The sequence below is a fragment of the Hyperoodon ampullatus genome, assembly GCF_949752795.1.
Source record: "Hyperoodon ampullatus genome assembly, chromosome: 12".
NCBI lineage: Eukaryota > Metazoa > Chordata > Mammalia > Artiodactyla > Ziphiidae > Hyperoodon > Hyperoodon ampullatus.
The window spans coordinates 9,527,800-9,546,333 of NC_136925.1; the positions used below are offsets into that span (position 1 = coordinate 9,527,800).

An 18,534-nucleotide genomic window follows, 5' to 3' on the forward strand; every position below is an offset into this window, starting at 1 on the left:
TTTACACGGGCAGGGATGGTGAATCTTGCCTTTTCAATTTACTGAGTAACCTTGCCAAATTATTTAATCCCTGTGATCCTCAGACATAATCTTTAAAATGGGAATAATTGTGGTCAAAACATTTAGAAAAGGAAGCACCTAACAATGCACCTGACATTCAACCCATCCTGAATATTTTCTGGTCCTTTCCTTTCTTCCTCTTTGAATCCCATGTCTAGCTCAATAAACTAGTATTAGCATTGGTTGCCCTGATTATCTATCTATCAATTATCTATCTATCATCTATTTATCTATCTATCTAGGAGAGGAAATGGGTGGGAAATAGAGCAGAAGTAAAAGGAGAGGATGGAGAGGAGGAAGAAAAGGAGAGTGAAAATTAAAATCTTGTTTTCCATTAGAACCAAAAGATATTTTGATACTATATATTACTTATATTGTAAATGAACAATTTGGACTTTATTCTCTTCCTGTTGGACCACCTCTTCAATGTTGATATGGATAATGGGCCTGTTACAGTGGAAAATGTCAAACCAGCTATTACTGACCTGAAGGACTTTACCCTGTGGACTTTCGTCAAAAACCAGGGACTGTTGATACAAGGGGTCAAGGGTCTTTCGTGCAATTCTTGTCTTCTTTTTGGCTATGCAGGCCCCGTTCTCCAAAAGATACACTTTGACATATGGAGCTGAACAAAGGTAACATTAACAGATAAGAAGTTAATCCTTCAAGTTAAATTGTTTTTATTAGAGAATGCTTCCTTAGACAAATAGAGATGCTTGTTGAAAGTTTCCCATTGATTATTTAAACCATTTAAAATTTTCAGTGCTCCATAAATTCTATCCCTTAAAACCCATATGTTACCACTAACGCCATTTTCCTCTTCTGAAGTAAATGCATGCAAAGTTATCATAAGATTCTGACTGACTTGGTTTATGACTGGCAATTCAAAACAGGTTTATATCTTAAAGCACATTTTATATCTAAAAGCTCATCCTTTTTGTGATTAGAACTGAATTTTTATCCCGCATTTATAAATGGGCAGAAAAAAAAATAACTGACACAGCTAAGAAGCCATCATAACTAAACTTTGTCTTAATACAACAAGACTCTGCCTAATACTTCTTGACAGAAAAACTGTGCAAGGAAAACCCAGATCCACTTTTATGATCCGCTTTTCTTTTTTTTTTTTTCTTTTTTTTTTTTTTTGCGGTACGCGGGCCTCTCACTGTTGTGGTCTCTCCCGTTGCGGAGCACAGGCTCCGGACGTGCAGGCTCAGCGGCCATGGCTCACGGGCCCAGCAGCTCCGCGGCATGTGGGATCTTCCCGGACCGGGGCACGAACCCGTGTCCCCTGCATCGGCAGGCGGACTCGCTACCACTGCGCCACCAGGGAAGCCCGATCCGCTTTTCTTTGTTGTTACTTTTTTTTTTTTTTTGCGGTACGCGGGCTTCTCACTGCTGTGGCCCCTCCCGCCGCTGAGCACAGGCTCCGGAGATCCGCTTTTCTTTGATCCACAATGAAAGAACATAGAAAAGCTGCCTTGTTAATCAATCAGATAATGCAAAATAGAGCATGTGAAATTCAAATGCAGCAAATGTTTTGAGTTTTTGCCCATGTAAGACTCTCTTGTCCAAAGAGTGACACCGCTCCTTACCAGGTGTGGATTTGGAACCAGGCTTTTGCGTGAGGCTTCGTGCTCTAATCACTTCAACTTCTAATTGGCCCTTCTTATCCTCCATTCCAATTTGTATATCACCTGTGAGTGGAGGAAGCAAAATGTTTCAGCTTCTTTGCAGTCACATGCAGTTAACAAAATAGAGGTCCATAAGAGACTCCAAATTACGATCCCCATGATCTTCATAAATAACGAATATTTTGAGCTCGCCTCCACCATTTTCTTTCCCTGCCTCCATCCAAGTCAGGTTTTGAAATGTTTCTCTTCATTTTTCTGGTGCTAATCTAACTTACGAGAGTCCCATACTGGTTTACAAATTACTTAACTGCAACAATACTGAAGTATTTAAGTGATTCTTGTACTCTAATAAGATTTCTTATCCTTTATGTCATCTATTATATAATACTTCTTAATAAAAAGTACAATTATCTGTGTTTCCATTATCCAGAGAAAACCTCCATTAATGTTTTGGTAAATATCTTAGCAATTTCACAAGTTCACTCATTCTTTCCTCCTTCTTCCCTTCCTTTCCTCCCTTCCTTCCTCCCTCCCTCCCTCCCTTCCTTCCTTCCTTCCTTCCTTATCTCTCTCTCTATCACTATATCAATCTATCCATCTCTATCTCTCTAACTATATGTGTATCTATCTATCTATCTATCTATCCATCATGACCATACATCCTCAATTTATTGACTGTATGAACCACTGAATGGGCATGTCATTACCTATTTAACCAGATCCCTCTGGATGAAAATACAGGTTATCTACATTGCTGTCATCATAAGCAGCATTAGAATGAACAGCTTTACAAAGAATTTTTGCACCCTTGGTCAATTGTTTCTTGAGCATAAATTCCCAGATTTTAAATTGTTAGGTCTAATTGAATGGGCATTTAAAAATGCCACGTGTATTGCCAACATCCTTCAGCAAGGTTGTGCCAGTTTGTACTGTGACCAGAAGAATCTGTCTTTCCCATTTCCCACAGCCCACAATGCTGTTATGAGAAACATGCCTACTTTTTGCCTATCGGACATTCAAAAAGTTATAATTAGAAGTTCTTTGATTATTAGAGAAGTTGAACATATTTCTAAATATTTTCAGTTTTCATTCCTTCTTTTGTATTGCCTGTTCATGTCCTTTACCTATTTTTATAAGATGCTCAACTTTTTCTGAACCATACGATACTTTATCCCCGAAAATATTAAATATAATTATTTCTAAGTTGTTTTTAGTTGGTTGAATCATCTCTACTTTCTCAGTTGTGAATTCCTTTTACTTGCCTGGTCCATTGATCAATGTTGTGGTTCTGGATTGTTTATCGTTTATTGTTTATAATAATTCTGTTTCAGACCTTAGCTCCTGGACTCTTGGGCTTTTGTTTTTGTTTCAATCACATACACACATAGTTTAAAGACTCAAACTGTTCTCTAAGACTTGTTATTAGTATAAAATATTCCCGGCCTTTCTCTCAACCTCTTGCCTTCCAAAGGTCACTGTTTTCAAAATCCTCAGTATTTTAACTGATTTATTTTTTACATTTTGGCATTTGCATCCCTATCTCTAAATACTGTACATATATTTTCCTTTTTTCTTCAGTTTTAGATATCATTATTGACCCCCAATTTTGCTCTCTCTCACTGCTTCCTACCCCCACCATATACTTGACATTTTCTGTCACCCTCTTCTCCCAATATTAATATTTATATCATGATTAGGCAACTTTATTTGTAGCCGAGTGAACTGGAGTACCATGATTACTTCTCATTTCTTAGACACTCTTCTTTTTCCCTACACCCATTAAGTGTCTTTTAAAAAGCCCTTGCTGACATTTTTATGGATGTATCACTCATTCAACCCCTTACTCTCTCCTGGTTGTTTATCTCTTCCACAAAATCAAGTATATTAGGTATTCTATAGATTTTATCTTACAAATCTGACATGCTATTGATACAGCTTGGACAGGTTGCTTATAAAGCCCATTGCAGCTGTTTTATTACATTTTCCTTCACTACCGTCCTGGGTATCCCACCCATTTCTCTCTTGTGTGGAAGCATTTATTTACTGGATGTCATATTCCTCTTTTTTAGTTCACAATTTTTACATTCACTTAGTTCATTTTGTTGAAGTATATCCTCCAATAGCTTTCCAAGCAATGTTGGGTATAAGGAAAATGTTTTGAGACCATTCCTGTCTGAATATGTATTTATTCTAGCCTCATACTTACTTGATGATTTGACTGGCTATTTTAGTCTTCATTGGAAATCAATTGTTACTCAGAATTTCGAAGGCAATGCTCATCTTCTGGATTCCAGTATTATTATTGAAGAGTCCAATGAGAAGCAGATTTTTGATAGTCTGCATAAAATTATTTTTCCTCTTAGGAAACTTGTGGGGTGTTCTATCAACCTCTGGTGCTGTAAAATCTCACGATGATGTTTTTGTGTTGACCTATTCTCATGCATTTTGCTGACTACTCTACGGGTTCTTTCAAGCTGGAATCTCATGTCCTTCAGGAAATACCTATTTCACATGCTGCATATAATTTTCTCCATTTATCATCTTTTTAAACTTTACATATGGCATATTTTGCTAGTAGAATTTTATCTGGCTTTGGTCTGGAAGTTCTTTCCCACACCAAGAGTATAGAAACATTAACTTAAGTGATTTTCAGTATTTTCCAGTGTCTTTCTCCACCCCGTTTCTCCTTTACAATTGAGTCCAAATTTTTTTTAAATTAATTAATTAATTAATTTGTTTTTGGCTGTGTTGGGTCTTTGTTGCTGCGCACGGGCTTTCTCTAGTTGCGGCGAGCAGGGGCTACTCCTCGTTGTGGTGTGCGGGCTTCTCATTGTGGTGGCTTCTCTTGTTGCAGAGAACTGGCTCTAGGCACGCGGGCTTCGGTAGTTGTGGCTTGCGGGCTCTAGAGCACAGGCTCAGTAGTTGTGGCACACGGGCTTAGTTGCTCTGTGGCATGTGGAATCTTCCTGGACCAGGGCTTGAATCTGTGTCCCCTGCACTGGCAGGTAGATTCTCAACCACTGTGCCACCAGGGAAGCCCCCAAAACATTATTTTTTTAAGCTCTGAAGTAGGGAGGTAATTTCATTAATATTTTTTTGTATAGCTAGACACTTATGCCAATCTCCTTTATTGAATAATCCATCATTTTTTCTGTGCTATAAAATTCTACCCTTCTCCTACATTTGGACTTACTGTAGACTCTCTGTCTTAACAGAATTTTGATAATTCAGAGATTAATGACTAACTTTATTCATTTTGCATATCTCAAGTTAGAAAAATGCATTAGAAATTAGAATAGTCATTTGAAACCAGCAACACCTGAGCTAAAATGTTGCTTCTCGCTTGTATTACTATTATGCTACTTTATTTTTTTATTATTTTTTTATTATGCTACTTTAAATGATCTTATCAAGCATAAAACATCAGTTTTCCTACAGAAAAACATTATTCTTACCCATTGCAGGGGTGGCGAGGGTTTGGCGGCCAACAAGCTGGGCTGGTCCCAGTCCATCGAGAAAATCACTGAATTGACTATCCGCTCCTAGTCTCACTCCAGGAAATATCAAGCTATTACCAAAAGGACAAAAATCAAGACATTAGATCTTCTAGAATTCTTTTCATTAGTTTCCATTAGATGATGAGTTCTGATCATGAATCAAACAGTACTCAGGCAATTGGTTTACTTACTGATTCTTTGCATTTCCTCTGAACCAAGCCCACGAAGCTCAGCACTGATTGCGAAAAGGTCTAAACTATCAATTTAAGACCTGATGTTGTTACATAATATTCAGCAGAGTTCCCTGTGCTATACAGTAGGTCCTTGTTGGTTATCCATTTTAAATATAGCAGTGTGTACGTGACAATCCCAAACTCCCTGTCTATCACTCCCCTGCTTCCCTCCTGGTAACCATAACTTCACCTGAAACTAACACAACATTGTTAATCGACTATACTCCAATAAAAAATAAAAAGTTTAAAAAAAGACCTGATCTTCTATTCAGGAGAGCTCAGTTATAGTTTTTAATGTAGTAATTTTTCTGCACACTTTAAAAATACAAATCCCTACATAAATGTGTCACTGACATAAGATACAAGGTGCAAAATTTTATGTCATGAGCTAATACATAAATAATTGCTCATGAGCATTAAGTAACATTAATGCTAAATGTTAAGAAATGGTTAATAATTCCTTGAATAAATATTATAGCATGGTATAAATTCTTATTTACAAATCAAAATGTTTAATTTCTTCATTTTTGAAAGAATTAAAATTTCATATTACCTGAGATTATTATTTAATTCAAATGGAAATGAATTGGTTAACGTACATCTCTCACAACATCAGGACTGCTTGAAGCCCCCGGCTACAGGCTCTCCCAGAGCAGTGACTGTGCTCTTGTTTACTGACATCTCCTGGGTAACAAGGCTTGTTACATAGTTGGACTTCAATAAGTATTTTTTTGAATAAACAGGTTTCTATAAGGATTGATTGTTTCCAGTGTGCTTTCACACATATTATTTCTTCACAATCAAAGGAATTAGATAGAGTATTAACTATTATCCCATCTAGAGAATATAAAATAAATCTATGAGAGGTTAAGTGGCTTATTCATGGTAAATATTATTAGGTTTGTTAATTTTTACTTTTTAAAAATTTTTATTGGAGTAGAGTTGGTTTACAATGTTGTGTTAGTTTCAGGTGTACAGCAAAGTGAATCAGTTATACATATACATATATCCACTCTTTTTAAGATTCTTTTCCCATATAGGACTTTACAGAGTATTGAGTAGAGTTCCCTGTGCTATACAGTAGGTCCTTATTAGTTATCTATTCCATGTACAGTAGTGTGTATATGTCAATCCCAATCTAGATTTGTTAATTTTTATATCTGAAAATAGTGTCTCTAGTTTTTTATTTGTAGATTGCTTCATGGTACTTCAGCAAATATTGGTATTTTGTCAGCAAGTTTAACTACATAACATCATGCCTGCTGATTTTTGTTCTTGGCTGTATCTTGCTGGGAGTATGCATATCACTCATTGGAGCAAATAAAGGGATTCACTAGTTTTAGGAATGGGAAAGCCTATCATGAACATTAACTTGGCAGAATGTACTTCATTTTCTGAACAGAATAGAAAAATGCCAGTAAAATAAAATAAATTGTTAATATTAATTGGTAAAAGATATTTGAATGGTAATAAATAATTACAGAAAACTTGTACATGGTCAGTCCCCAAGTAACCCACTGTAGGATATGAATTACTTGTTATCTATCACCTTAGTAAAAGTTCAATTTTACCAGAAAAAATTCTCAAGCATAGGAAAATGCAGGTTTTGTGCAAGATTTATATGAAATGGTAAAAATCATGTCAAGTAACCAAAACAAAAATCTAGTTATATTTTTTCAAAATTAACTAATTTCAGGATTAGCTAAAATTCTTTAATCAGAAAAATAATGAAGCAGATAGCTCCTGGGCTTTTTTTCCTAAGGTAAAAATGAATTTGTGATGTTTTAAAAACAAGAAGTTTCAAGTTGCTATTATGAGAACGTTAGACTTACAACATCTTAGAGCCCAAAATAGTTTGGAGAAAAGTAGGAATATGGGCAATTAGTTCCACACTTCTAAGTTTTAATTCAGATTTTGGTAACTGGGCCAGACAATGAATTTCCCATATAAAAGAATCCATTAAATGTGGCATGTCTACAATAAACATCCGGTCATGGACTATTCTGAGATTTCCTGGATGATAGAAGTCAGTTTATTCTCGTTCACCCGCCAATTTCTTCATCCCTTTGAAATGTCTGTGTGACCAGGTGCAGAGGTGTGTCTGTGTGTGTGTATCCAAAGAGGTCAGGCTGTTTTCAAATGGATGGTTGACCTCCTGGCTGTATAAAGAAGTTGCAGGATCACCCTGGGGGCCTTGTTATCTGCCCTGTGACTACAGGACCCTTGGCCCCGGGCCACGTGGATGTGCAGAGGCCACTTACTTTCCCTCGGAGCTGTAACTGTTGATGCTGCCATCCGTAGACTCCCGGCTCGGCTGCCTTACCATCTTTCTCATCTCGGCCGCCATTCCCGTCTCTGTGCTTCTCTGGATGGTGCTTTTTAACTTCTTGTGGCCTGACTCTGGCAGGAGAGAGTAAAAGAAACTCTAAGTTTGTTTTAGACGATTCCCCCTGAATGTCGATTGATTCTGCAAGTACGATAGTTAATTATGCATGTAATTAAAAATCTACGAAGAAAAGTAGTGTCTAAGAGAATACTCTGATTAATTAAATCTCTTTGCCAAAGGATGCTTTGGCCAAGGGGGTAGCGGCGGAAGGCAGACCAGCTGCCTGTATCCCAATGAGGCAAAATGCACTCCCTGTATTACTGCTGCTGAAGTTGTCAAGTTCAGTGAAAAACTGGATTTTGGACTGAACTGTTCTGTGGAACCTAACAGGTTTCTCCTAATCTGGGATGCTCCAACTGCATAGGGACAAACTTAAATGAATGGACCATATCCTTTAAAAGAGAAGAGGCACCTGGAACTCAGCATGAAAAATACTGCTGTGTTGGTACTGCCAGGTATTGGCAATCCTCACAAAGAAAAAAAAACAGCGCTTTATTTAAAGATTTTTGCAACACTGTAACATAGACGATCTCATCTGACATGACACAGAGGTTACCTATGTAGGCTGTACAGGTACTATCTTTTTTTTTTTTTTTTTTTTTTTCGGTACGCGGGCCTCTCACCGCCGCGGCCTCTCCCGCCGCGGAGCACAGGCTCCGGACGCGCAGGCCCAGCGGCCACGGCCCACGGGCCCAGCCGCTCCGCGGCACGCGGGATCCTCCCAGACCGGGGCACGAACCCGCGTCCCCTGCATCGGCAGGCGGACCCGCAACCACTGCGCCACCAGGGAAGCCCCAGGTACTATCTTAATTCCAGGCTTCACAGCTATGCATGGCCTTTCGACCCAGCTGTAGCCTTCTGACTGCAGTTTTGGGCTGAGTCTCTTTTTGCACTGTGAATCATACTGGCTGATTATTTCTTTGATAAACTCTAAGTTCAGAGCAACTTTCTTGAGCCCCTTTGAAATGCACTAGCCAGTATACTATTCATAGCAAGGATATGGATTTCTAAAACATTTATTTAATTAGAGCAATATCGAAAGGTTAGACAAACTTAGACTTTTACAACCTGCCATGCTGTTTCTACCTACACATTCTATATGTATTTCTCGTATTCTTTCCATTTTATTTTCACATAGTATCATTTAATACCCATGAATAATATATGAAAAATGCTCCATGTACATAACCACATACATAAAATACATACATACGTTATACACATAACCTTTTCAATCCTCATAAAACCCCTGTGAAGAAGATGCCTAAACACATTCCTAAATAAACTGTATGAAAACTGAACGCTTTCCTCTCATTTTGGGCCACTGCAACACTTTTGTAAATTGTCTAATAAAAGATGTCATGGGTTATATCCTATGGACTCAATGTGGAATATTCTCTATATAACAGCCATGCTGAGTAAATTGGAATATGTCACTCCCTTACTCAAGATTTTCTGATGGTTTATCAATCAAAATTAAAAGCAAGTCCAAACTGTTATCATGGCTCCAAAATGCATATGATCGGGTCCCTGGCTGACTCTCAGAACCTCCCTCCCCCCATCCCACGTGGTCGCTGTCCTCCCCTCAACTCTGCCTTCCTTGCATTTGCTTGGACACCCCAAGCATGCTGCTTCTGGGCCCTTTGCCCTCTGTCTGTCCTCCTGATTTTCTTGTTTATTCAGGGCTCTGCTCCAACATCATCTCCTCAGAGAGGCTTTTTCTGACCCTCATCACTCTTTATCCCCTTGCCACGCTTTATATTTCTTCATGACGCTGCTCCGTCTGCTAGTAAACTTCATTTGTTTGTTTGTTGTTGTTTCACCAATTTGAATTTAATTTCTACAAGGAGGGGGACGTGGGGAATATTCCTCACCATTTTCTTTAGTATCTAGAACAGTGGTATGAATCACAGCTCTCATAAGAAAGTGCATTTTCTCATCCCAGTTAACACAATTACAATACAATACAAACAGGTCTATATTCTTTTAAAGATGGTACTGTTTCATTGTATGGTTATGTGGCATCACAACTAAACCACCTCTTTACTGATGAGCATTTGGGATGTTTCCAGTTGTTACAGGAGTTTTTATAGAATAAATATTTAGAAGTTGAAATGCTAGTGAAGGGGTGGGAATCTGTTTGATCTTATTAACTGTTTCTAACTTGTCGTTTAGAAACCTTGGTAGCAACCTTCCCATGGACGTACCCATTTTCTCACCTATGGCTCTGAATTCTCCACCTGTCCTCTTTCTGGTCTCTGTGTTGCCCACTGGACTTGTCATTGTAGAATTTGTACACTTCCTCAAGGCAGGGACTTCACCTTTGGCCACTCTGGGTGCCGTTTAGCTTAGTTTGGGTGTTTATTTATGTGTATCCTGTGCCTCCTTCTTAGATGTAGTTCCTGTATGAAGTCACCGTGTAGAGCAATGTTCCATCCCTGCGTGCATATTGGCTGCACCCCACCTGAGGGGAAGGGTCAAGCTCCCAGGGCGTATTACCCAAGTGAGCCAACTAGAATCGTGAAAAATGTTTACCCCAGGCAGCCTGAGGCAATAAACAAGGGTAGAACACCAAATTCTATTGAAAATAATGAGGTTGATAGCTAGAAAAATGAGGGCAAATTGTAAATCTATATGGTGGGGGAATACTGAAAACTGGAGAGAAACAGTTAAGAGAATCAGCTGCAAGGGGTTCTGGTTAGAGTATCTGTTCATTCAGTTGTTCATTTATTTACCCATCCATGCATCCATCCATCCAACAAATATTTACTAAGCACCAACCAGGTGTCCCACACTGTTCTAGGTGCTGGGTATATACTGATGAGTAACAAATTTTCTGCCGTCATGGAGCTTACGTACGTGTGTGTATACAAGCAAGGCAATGATCAAATCAACAAATATACATTATAGACCTGGTAATCTGTGCTACAGATAAAAATAGGCAGGAGAAGGGGGATGGAGAGTGTTGGGGGCAGAGCAGCAATGGTTTTATTAAAAAGGGGGTCGGGGTCTCATCAAGCATCGGTCTGGAGGACGTGAAGGGACTGGATGGTGGCCCCCATGGCTGGGTTGGTCCTGGTGGCTGTACTGGGGAGGCTGTGAGTGACGGCGGTCAGGAGGGGCCTCTGTCTGGTCATCAGTCCCCAGTCCTCAGGTTTCCTCTGCAGTGTTTCCGGTGCTGATCCTGAGTCCGGCCAGGAGGCTCTGTGTGCCTGGCCATCCAGATGATGGGGAGAGACTGTCAGAGCCTGGCCTCTCCTGCATTTCCTAACACCTGCTACACGTGGTTGTCATGACATATTTGTTCAATGAATGAAAAGAAAAAAATTAAAAGTGAAGAGTTCTTTATCAGTTTGCATTTTTTATGGCGATATCAAGTTTTCTCAAAGAAAGGTGTATCTACAGGGTGTCCCCAAATCCTTACAACAGTTTTAAACCTTCATAGCTTTCAAAATGTAAGTGCTACACACTTTGCAAGACCATCATTTAAGAGGTTGGTTATTGAACTTTCTTTTATACTTACTTAATTTTGTGGATTTGAATAATAGCTATTATTATTATTATTATGTTTGTTTTTGTTATTTTTTGCGGTACTCAATCCTCTCACTGCTGTGGCCTCTCCTGTTGCGGAGCACAGGCTCCGGACGTGCAGGCTCAGCGGCCATGGCTCACGGGCCCAGCCGCTCCGTGGCATGTGGGATCCTCCCAGACCGGGGCATGAACCCGTATCCCCTGCATCGGCAGGTGGACTCTCAACCACTGCGCCACCAGGGAAGCCCTGAATAATAGTTTTTAATTTTAAAGTTTTTGTTTTAGTCCTTCTGAAGATGGCAATCATGAACCGATATCGCTTGTCTTACCCGTGTTAATAAATATGCATCACAAAGAGTTCTGATGCACTAGACAATTGTAGAAAAGCCCGGGTAACAGCTGGGTAAACAATTCCAGCCATGAATCTGTCTGATTTATATTCAAAGGGCTCTCTTATTATCCAGAATGTAAGGGTTGGAAGGAACATTGTTTTATAGATGTGGAAACTGTACATTTGGAGAAGCATAATTCATGCAACAAATATCTGTCCAGCACTTGCACTGGTCCTTGCCTTTTCTGGATGCTGATGATACAGCAGTGAGCACAACCGACACAAACCTCTGCCTGATGGAGCTTACATTCTAGTGGGAACAAAGTCTTGTTCAGCATCCTCCTCGTTAGCCCAGAAGTTGGATGAGAAACCTGATTTTCTGAACCACAGTCTTGTGATCATTCCATTATACCACAGTTTAGGAAAACACAGTGTCTGATCTGATTAATTTTACAAACAGAACAATAGTTTAGCTACACAGATATTTTCATGTATACATTTTCATAAGGGCTTACAAGTTCATCTGAAATCATTGTTAGAAGCACATATATTCTATACAAGTGTACATAATTATTTGTATTCACCTCTCTATAATTATAGCATAAATGTGTTACATGTCATTTTTAATACCAATATAATGTATTAAACCATTAAATATTAGAAAATACTGTTATGTCTGTTAAAGATACCACCAGTATTTAATAATAACTTGTATCCACTGAAGAATCATTAAACAGATAAGACGTGAAGTTTGCTATCAAATTATGTCATGAAACATTTGACTTGAAACTTCTGTCCTAAGTACTATACAAAGAACAAAAGGATTAGAAAGCTCGTACATTCACAAACACACAAAAATTAGTAAAATCCAATTATTGGGGGTAAGTATTTTACACATGCTTTAGAAGAGCAGATTTTCTCTCACAGAATGTTTCAAAATGTGTCCTATTTATATATGAACTCTCACTTTTCACATTTAGAGATGCTATATTTTATTTATTTATTTTTGCGGTACACAGGCCTCTCACTGTTGTGGCCTCTCCCGTTGTGGAGCACAGGCTCCGGACGCGCAGGCTCAGTGGCCATGGCTCACGGGCCCAGCCGCTCCGCGGCATGTGGGATCTTCCCGGACCGGGGCACGATCCCGCGTCCCCTGCATTGGCAGGCGGACTCTCAACCACTGCGCCACCAGCGAAGCCCTAGAGATGCTATAATTAGAAACAACTTATTGACTTATTAATTCATTCTATAAATACTCATTAAGCACCAAGGGCCTATAATCTAACAGGCATCGTTCTAGGTGTTGGAGCTACACCAGTAATAAGATAGGATATCACATACCATAAATAACTGAAACAGGTCGGGTAACATGATAATTTTCGACAAATATCACATGATATCACTTACATGTGTACTCTGAGAAAAAAGATACAAATGAACTCATTTACAAAACAAAAATAGACTCACAGACATAGAAAACAAACTTAGGGTTGCCAAAGGGGGAGGGATAAATCAGGAGTTTGGGATTAACATATACGCACTACTTTATATAAAATAGATAAACACCAAGGACCTACTGTATAGCACAGGGAACTCTACTCAGTATCTTGTAATAACCTATCATGCAAAAGAATCTGAAAAAGATTAGATAGTTATATAGATAGATAGGAATATGTATAACTGAATCACTCTGCTGTACACCTGAAACTGACATGATATTGTAAATCAACTATACTTCAATTAAAAAAAAAGATAGCATACATTAATATAACTTATATAATAAAGATAATATAAATTATTGTTTAAAAATGATAATTTTAGATACTGGTAATCATCATAAAAAAATAATGAAGAGCCCGTCTCAGTCGAGTGAATTCCTTTTGATCAGCTGGGCGGGGCAGGCCACTTGTAGAAAAGGAGGCCGCCGTGCAAGGGTCTGATGGAAGGATATTCCAGGCAGAGGAGCAAGAGGCGGACCCTGAGGAGGGCCTGACCTCCCCGGCGGGTCTGAGACGTGCGCTGGGCGGCCGCGGGGACTCTGCGCTGACCGTGAAACCAAGGGGAGGGTCACGGTCTGATCTCCCTTCTCCAAAGGCCCCTCGAGCTAAACTGCAAGAGTAGGAGTGGAAGAAGCAGGGGCCGGGGAAGCTTTCCTACCTAAGGAGAGAAAACACGGCGGTCGCGGCTGGGGGAGCCGCAGGGATACGCGAGGAGGGGCTTTGAGCTTGTCCTGCGGTGGAGCTGACAGCCCGAGCGCGCTCTGGACCAGGAAAACTGCAACAATCCCGAGCGTCTGGGTTTTCAGTTAGGATAACTAGCTGGATGACGGTGCCACTTACTGGAAAGGGAGAGGAACTCGTTGTAGGGGGTCGACATTCTGAGTTCTCTGGTGGACGTTCGGGGGGGGTCCCCGAGATAGCGGCGCCAGTGAGAGTAAAGCAGGAAGAAGATGTACAAGTCCGGGCACGAGGGTCAGCTCAAGGCTGGAGAGGTTGGGAGGCAGCAGACAGACAGAGAGGACGCACCGGCCTGGGCATGCAGGTGGGATAAAGACCAGTGTTTAACAGGGGGGCAGGGCAGCGGAGCCTGGGATACATCCACATTTAAAGGTCCAGAAGAAAATCAAGACTGCTAAGGGGTCTCCAAGGGAAGACCTTTTAAGGTTCGGAGAAAAAGAGGTAAGTGTCGCGGTGCACAAATCAGAAGAGTGAAGTGTTACAGGAAGTAAAATAATTAAGGCTCGATTACTACTTAGAATTTTAGTTTGGAACAGACACACAGACACGATGACAGTGCCTGCCTCCATGGGTATCGCTGATTTCGAGGGGGCTTGGGGGCCTGAGGGGAACCATCAATCAGAAGACAGGGTGAGAGATGAGACTGCAGAGCAGCGCCTGGACCGTTTCCGAAAGGTCTGCAGTCATTGAGAGTATCTGGAGAGTCACATAGGATGAGAGCAGGTTGTCTATGTTTTAAGACGTGTGATATCAGAGCTTGTTTCTATGCAGAGGGGAATCGACAAATGCACAGGATGAAACACAACAGTTCCGGGTCTAATATTATTGGTTGGAGAGGTGGATAAAGATAGATCATGTCCAATAAATCATCTTTTAGCCAGAGCAGCCTCTAATGCCAAACGAATAGTCAATTCCATCCATCAACTGGAAGAATCAGTAAAAGAATATCACCTAATGGATTAAACAATTGGAGTCCAAAAGATTAATAAAAGTAATAATGTCCCGTCAAGTCACACAGAGAAACCTACAGAGTAAGTGCAAGCTTTTGGTGACCCTGAAAGTAACACATGGGATCAGCAATAAGATTTACTTTTTTATATGTACAGTGACAAAATTCAGTTATTTTTAACAGGAAAGTTGTTGTGGATAATCTAATATGTTTTGTTCATTCACTCCTTTATTGACTGATTCAAGGAACTGTTTCCTGAGTGCTTCAGGCCAGTGCTGTGTATATAAACGTGGAAAGGAAAGAGGCCCTGATTCCAAGCAGCTCATGGCCTCGTAGGAGAGGCTGGCAAGTACCTGTTTAATTGTGATTCAGTGTCAGTGCAACACGGAGGATTTATTTTATATCTGTTTGGCTTTAGGTATTTACTTTACGTAAACGCAATAATACAGAGAGAGGAGGAGAGGGCGAGAGAGGGAACAGTTTAAACAGTGAGGGGGGTCTGTGGCTTGCTCTGACACTGAATGAGCTCATAAACTAGCAGAATCAGGAGGTGAGAAATGCAGACGTTCTCTTCCTTCCCTTTATTTCAGTTCCTGAGGAGAATTCCAGAGTTTATGATGAGCTCTAAAATCATCTGCCTAAACATAAACCAACTACTTCATCTGCTGTGCAAACAAAGCAGCAGCAAAACAATCCAACTGACAGGATTGGACTCCTTGAGACACCACAGGTTGGAATCCAAGGGATTTTCAAAGGAAATTTTAACTCCACGCCGATGGTGAAGGGGGATTTATATTTCAGGCCAAGAGAGCAGCATATGTAAAGGTCCTGAGGTGCTGGGGAGCATCGCCCCTTGAGATGGATGCATTTCCAGGTTGACCCGAGTTCAGTGAGTGGTGGGTGCAGCCTGGGAGGCCCTCACGTGGCCTCCGACCTGATGCTCTCAGGATGCATGGTTAGGTACCATTGGGGCGGCTGTTATATTAGTATTGATGTTATATTAGTATTGATTCTTATTGACCTCAAGGTCTTGGTCCTCCCAGTCCCAGCATTAACCGCACACAGTTGTGTGTACTTTGTATTATGTACAACACAACACAGATCTCCAGAGACCATTCTTTACAAGAAAAGACCCAGCAATTCTGTTGGTGTCAGATGCTTTCAGTGTCGTAGTGACCACATAGTTGGAAAGTTTTATTAGGCAGTCGGTTCCAACAGTGCCATAGTAGGGTTTTGGGGTAATTTTTAAACAAACAAACAAAAATGTTCCTTTTGTGCTGGGCCAAGGTTCTTGATTATATTTCATCCCATGCAAGATAAGTGCAACTTTAAAAGTTTCATAGGTCTGAAGAATATTTTTAGAACATCACATGAGGGTTCTTGGACTTTTATGGTTTCCCTCATTCATTCTCCAGTTTAATCCTACAAGCCATAACGTCTACTGTTTCTCTTTCCTCTTCCCATTTTCCAAAGAGGTTTATAATGAAAGATACACAGTGCTCAAAAAGCTAAAAATAGGATCGTTCAGAATCTTTTTGTGAGGTGGATGGAATAAGTGCCCTTGATGATATTTTCAGAATTCTTCCAGTCTTTCCCAGTGATGTAGCCAAGCTCTCTTATTCCATTCCCATAACCCGAAAGAGGCAAGGTGTTTCCTTTGCTGCCATGCACCTTAAGCTCTCTGCAGATATGGCTTTAGAAAAGGGGCTGGTCCGTGCTGATCACTGACCTTTGCTTTCCAGCCCATCTGTGGCTAACAGCTGTTCTCTGGTGAGAAGCCCACATCGTTCTGAGCTCCCAGAACACCTGCTGTCAGACCAGCTTAGTCCACTCACCATACTGAGCTTTCCAGCAAAACGTTTGCTACTGCGACCTCAGCCTTTCCTCTTGCCCAGCTGGTGAAAACGTGAGCAAGACCAAGTCCAAGATGGGCTTTTACATAATCTGCATATTAAACTTAATAAGGCTGCCCCCAAATATTTAGGTAAAGAGGTGGACAGTCACAGAAACACACCATCTGCCCCACATCCTGTTGTGGCCAGAAGCATCAGGGAGGGGCATTCACATGCTGGACACCTCACTGCTGCAAACCGCTTGACTTCACAGCCTCCATCTTCCTAAAGCGTGTCCATGGCCTGGACTGAACTGTGTCCCACTCCCCACCCCCTGCCCCCAGTTCATAGGTTGAAGTCCTAACCCTCATTTCCTTACAGTACGACTGTGTTTGGAGATGGGACCTTCAAAGAGGTGATTAAGTTAAAATCAGCCCCCTAAGGAGGCCCTAATCCCATGTGACTGGTGTTCTTACAAGGAGAGGAGATCAGGACGCACAGAGAGGCCACGATGCCAAAAGGCAGCAAGACGGCGGTCACCTGCAAGATGAGGAGAGAGGCCTCAGAGGAAACTGCACCTTGATCTTGGACGTCCAGCCCCTAGAACCGTGAGAGTATAAATTTCTGTTATTTGAACCACCCAGTCTATGGTATTTCGTTATGGCAGCCCGAGCAAACCAGTACATCTAGGGAGTGGATACTGTATAAGGTCATCTTGTTTAATAAATGTGATGATTTAAATACAAGTTAAAGCACCTGGGGATAAATAATCACCTAATTTGTCTGAGGATGAAATTAAGCCCCCAATACTGGGATGGACTTATTGCAGCTTGTCTTGATTAAAAAGTGATCTGAAGCAGCGGTCCCTGACCTTTTTTGCACCAGAGACCGGTTTCATGGAAGACAATTTTTTCATGGACTGGGGCGGGGTGTGGACGGGAAGGAGGCTGGGGTTCAGGCAGTAATGCCAGCGATGGGGAGCGGTGGGGAGCAGTGGGGAGAAATGGGGAGCGACGGGGAGCGGTGGGGAGCGACGGGGAGCAGTGGGGAGCGACGGGGAGCGACGGGGAGCGACGGGGAGCGACGGGGAGCGCCGGGGAGCGGTGGGGAGCAGTGGGGAGCGACGGGGAGAGACGGGGAGCGATGGGGAGCGGCAGATGAAGCTCCTCTCGCTGGCCTGCTGCTGACCTCCTGCTGTGCGGCCCGGTTCCTACCAGGCCACAGACCGGTACTGGTCCATGGCCTGGAGCTTAGGGATCCCTGGTCTGAAGTATTACATGGATATGACTAAATTGTTTATTAACAACTCAATGTTCAGAAAATAAGGCCTCAAATTTATTTGTGACTGAAGAGGGGTTAATCTCCAAAATATACCAAAAGGTCATGCAGCTCAATATCAACAAACAACCCAACCAAAAAATGGGCAGAAGATCTAAATAGACATTTCTCCAAAGGAGACATACAGATGGCCAAAAAGCACCTGAAAAGATGCTCAACACCACTCACTAGTTATTAGAGAAATGCAAATCAAAACTACAATGAGGGGCTTCCCTGGTGGCGCAGTGGTTGAGAGTCCGCCTGCCGATGCAGGGGACACAGGTTCGTGCCCCGGTCCGGAAAGATCCCACATGCTGCGGAGCGGCTGGGCCCATGAGCCATGGCTGCTGAGCCTGCGCGTCCGGAGCCCATGCTCCGCAAGGGAGAGGCCACAACAGTGAGAGGCCCGCGTACTGCAAAAAAAAAAAAAAAAAAACAAAAACTACAATGAGGTATCACCTCACACCAGTCAGAATGGCCATCATCAAAAAGTCCACAAACAATAAATGCTGGGGAGAATGTGGAGA

General features: G+C 41.4%; 1 protein-coding gene across 27 annotated transcripts in view; it reads right to left on the reverse strand.

Moving 5' to 3' along the window:
- LOC307061171 (regulating synaptic membrane exocytosis protein 1) overlaps positions 1–18,534 on the reverse strand; it is a gene marked incomplete at both ends in the record, with an annotated part of 210,275 nt that overhangs the window by 922 nt on the left and 190,819 nt on the right. For all 27 annotated transcript variants that reach the window (XM_079716181.1, XM_079716200.1, XM_079716187.1 and 24 more), the window contains 4 exons: positions 546–685; positions 1,656–1,757; positions 5,150–5,262; positions 7,686–7,824. In XM_079716181.1, coding sequence (XP_079572307.1) covers positions 546–685; positions 1,656–1,757; positions 5,150–5,262; positions 7,686–7,824 — 494 coding nt within the window. The remainder of the gene's footprint in view (positions 1–545; positions 686–1,655; positions 1,758–5,149; positions 5,263–7,685; positions 7,825–18,534) is intronic.